The sequence below is a fragment of the Sinocyclocheilus anshuiensis genome, unplaced genomic scaffold, assembly GCF_001515605.1.
Source record: "Sinocyclocheilus anshuiensis isolate Anshui unplaced genomic scaffold, SAMN03320099.WGS_v1.1 scaffold333, whole genome shotgun sequence".
NCBI lineage: Eukaryota > Metazoa > Chordata > Actinopteri > Cypriniformes > Cyprinidae > Sinocyclocheilus > Sinocyclocheilus anshuiensis.
Window position 1 is genome coordinate 1,062,831 of NW_015539871.1, and position 3,025 is coordinate 1,065,855.

At 36.1% G+C, this 3,025-nt stretch overlaps 1 protein-coding gene across 2 annotated transcripts in view; it reads right to left on the reverse strand.

Moving 5' to 3' along the window:
* Positions 1-1,176: 1,176 nt before the first annotated feature.
* The window catches only part of LOC107685233 (maspardin-like), a 7,467-nt gene continuing 5,618 nt past the window's right edge, over positions 1,177-3,025 (reverse strand). The window contains exons 8-9 of one of the 2 annotated variants that reach the window (XM_016481749.1): positions 2,447-2,587; positions 1,177-1,935 (exon numbers count right to left, since the gene is read on the reverse strand). In XM_016481749.1, the coding sequence (XP_016337235.1) occupies positions 1,810-1,935; positions 2,447-2,587 (267 nt within the window). In that variant the 3' untranslated portion in view covers positions 1,177-1,809. The remainder of the gene's footprint in view (positions 1,936-2,446; positions 2,588-3,025) is intronic. The other variant, XM_016481748.1, reaches the window with a different exon arrangement.

Sequence of the window (3,025 nt, forward strand, 5' to 3'; positions counted from 1 at the left end):
GTGAACTTCACAAGGAATGGACTGAGGCTGGGGTCAAGGCATCAAGAGCCACCACACACAGACGTGTCGAGGAATTTGGCTACAGTTGTCGTATCCTCTTTTTAAGCCACTCCTGAACCACAGACAACGTCAGAGGAGTCTTACCTGGGCTAAGGAGAAGAAGATCTGGACTGTTGCCCAGTGGTCCAAAGTTCTCTTTTCAGATGAGAGCAAGTTTTGTATTTCATTTGGAAACTAAGGTCCTAGAGTCTGGAGGAAGGGTGGAGAAGCTCGTAGCCCAAGTTGCTTGAAGTCCAGTGTTAGGTTTCCACAGTCTGTGATGATTTGGGGTGCAATGTCATCTGCTGGTGTTGGTCCATTGTGTTTTTTGAAAACCAATGTCACTGCACCCATTTACCAAGAAATTTTGGAGCACTTCATGCTTCCTTCTGCTGACCAGCTTTTTGAAGATGCTGATTTCATTTTCCAGCAGGATTTGGCACCTGCCAACACTGCCAAAAGCACCAAAAGTTGGTTAAATGACCATGGTGTTGGTGTGCTTGACTGGCCAGCAAACTCACCAGACCTGAACCCCATAGAGAATCTATGCTTCCATACCACCTCAGTTGTGCCACAAACTGATCACCTCCATGCCACGCCGAATTGAGGCAGTAATTAAAGCAAAAGGAGCCCCTACCAAGTATTGAGTACACGTACAGTAAATGAACATACTTTCCAGAAGGCCAACAATTCACTAAAAATGTTTTTTTTATTGGTCTTATGAAGTATTCTAATTTGTTGTTCTGAATTGGTGGGTTTTTGTTAAATGTGAGCCAAAATCATCACAATGAAAAGAACCAAAGACTTAAACTACTTCAGTCTGTGTGCATTGAATTTATTTAATACACGAGTTTCACAATTTGAGTTGAATTAATGAAATAAATGAACTTTTCCATGACATTCTAATTTATTGAGATGCATTATTTAGGTGATGGTCTAAAACAAATAATAATCTGGCCTACTCTGGTAGAGACATGAATTTATTTGCATGCCATAAATTTGTAATGCCCAATTCATTAATCTGATTCTTATGTAAACACTTTAATAAGATATGAATAATTTTTATTGTGTAGCCATAGCAGTGTTTTAATTGTATGGTAATGATTTAGTGAACATAATTGGCAGGTGAGAGTTTAACATACGCAGAACGTGTAATAAATTGTTGTAAATCTATAATAATGATCAATACCTGTCTTTTGCGGTTACACGGCGTTTATTTAAGTAAATAATGACACTTTTACATTTGTTTCCAAATCAAAGACTCCTGATAGGTCACTTGGAAAAGGTAAGAGATTTATACAATCTTGTGTTGAAACGAGTTTCGGTTTATATCAGTGCATGACTCCAACAGACATAATAACATTGACAACATTCATACAAACAAACCAAGTACATAACAAAAAAATAACACCAACGTAAAAAAGGCAGAAAATTAAGTTCAAGCAGTAAAAAGTGCTAAATTTAACAAATACGTGCATTTTATATTGTGTAAGGCAACCAGGTCAAAATATGGCATTCTATGAAAACTCTTACCATGTAATAAATTTCACTTATTTACAGTCATAATACTTAACAAAATATTGTTTATTTTCCGTAAAGTAAAAATAGGCTCTTTAAAGTCCATTCACATTTGACTGAGTTTAAGGTCATAGAAAAACAGAATACCGGAACGTGATCTCTGAATGTTGTGTAGCTGAAACGGGTTAAATTCAGATCCCGATTCATCTAGTCAACATTCAGAAGATGCTTGTATGAAGCCTGTTGGTCTCTCTACGATTCATTGTCACTCTTACGGTTGTTGCTCAGATTTGTCCTCTGCACTTCCAGCTCCTCTGCACTGACCATCTCTGGACTGATAGCGGCGTACCGTGTCCCATGAAACTGACGCAGGTGTATCTACGGAGTAAAAGCAGAGTAGCAATGCAAATTAAGCCCCTGAAATCACAACATGATTGCATTGTTTTTAATCACTATTCACTGAAAATGTCAAGCTTTAGCATCATAAAACTGGTCCTTATGTCTTTAAAACAGGCCGTCTTTATTCACTGAGAATCTAATTCCAAAAAGTCGTTAACTATTGCAGTCTGATCATTGAGTCGTGAGTTTGTGAATCAAAAGAACAATTTATTCAAGAACTGATTTTTAGCAAATAACAAATTACTCTGTTTCTCACAAAAATCTATCATATGGCTAAGATTCAGACACAAGTCTGACTACTTGCTTCTTTTTGAACTTTTAAAGCTTTGGATTACTATAATTGCAGGAAAATGAGCATGTCAAATTTTCTTCATACATGTTCCACAGAAGAAAGTCAGTTATTTGGGGTCGGAACAACATGAGGGTGAGTAAATAATCACAGTATTTTAATTTTTGGTTGAAATATTCCTTTCAACAACTTGAAACTCACTTGTATGTACAGGTTGACTTCTGCACTTCTGCACAGATATGGGAAGTTTCCTCCTGTTTTGAGGTGAGCTCTTCTAGCGTTGGGGTACAGCTTATACATTTCTTCCTTTGCCTCATGTGACAGGGCACTCTGATCAAAAACCTAAGTGAAAATATTTTTAAAATGTTAAACTTGCATCTTATTTCTGTAACTTATGTAGAGTGTTTCAGTTCTAGAGTTCTAGAATCACAAAACATTATACAAAGTTTAAAATAATTAAGAATTTTTTGTTTTAAATGATTTCAAAAGAAGTCTCTTATGTTAAATTTATTTGATTACAAATATTGCAATAACGGTAATGTTGTGAAATATTGCTACAATTTAAAAATTGTTTTCTTTTTTTAATACATTTTAAAGGGGTCATGTGATGCGATTTCAATTTTTCCTTTCTCTTTGGCGTGTTACAAGCTCTTGGTGAATAAAGAAGATCTGTAAAGTTGCAAAGACTAAAGTCTCAAATCCAAAGAGATATTCTTTATAAAAGTTAAGAGTCAACCACGCCTACCTAAAACGGCTCGTTCTAACACGCCCCCACATACC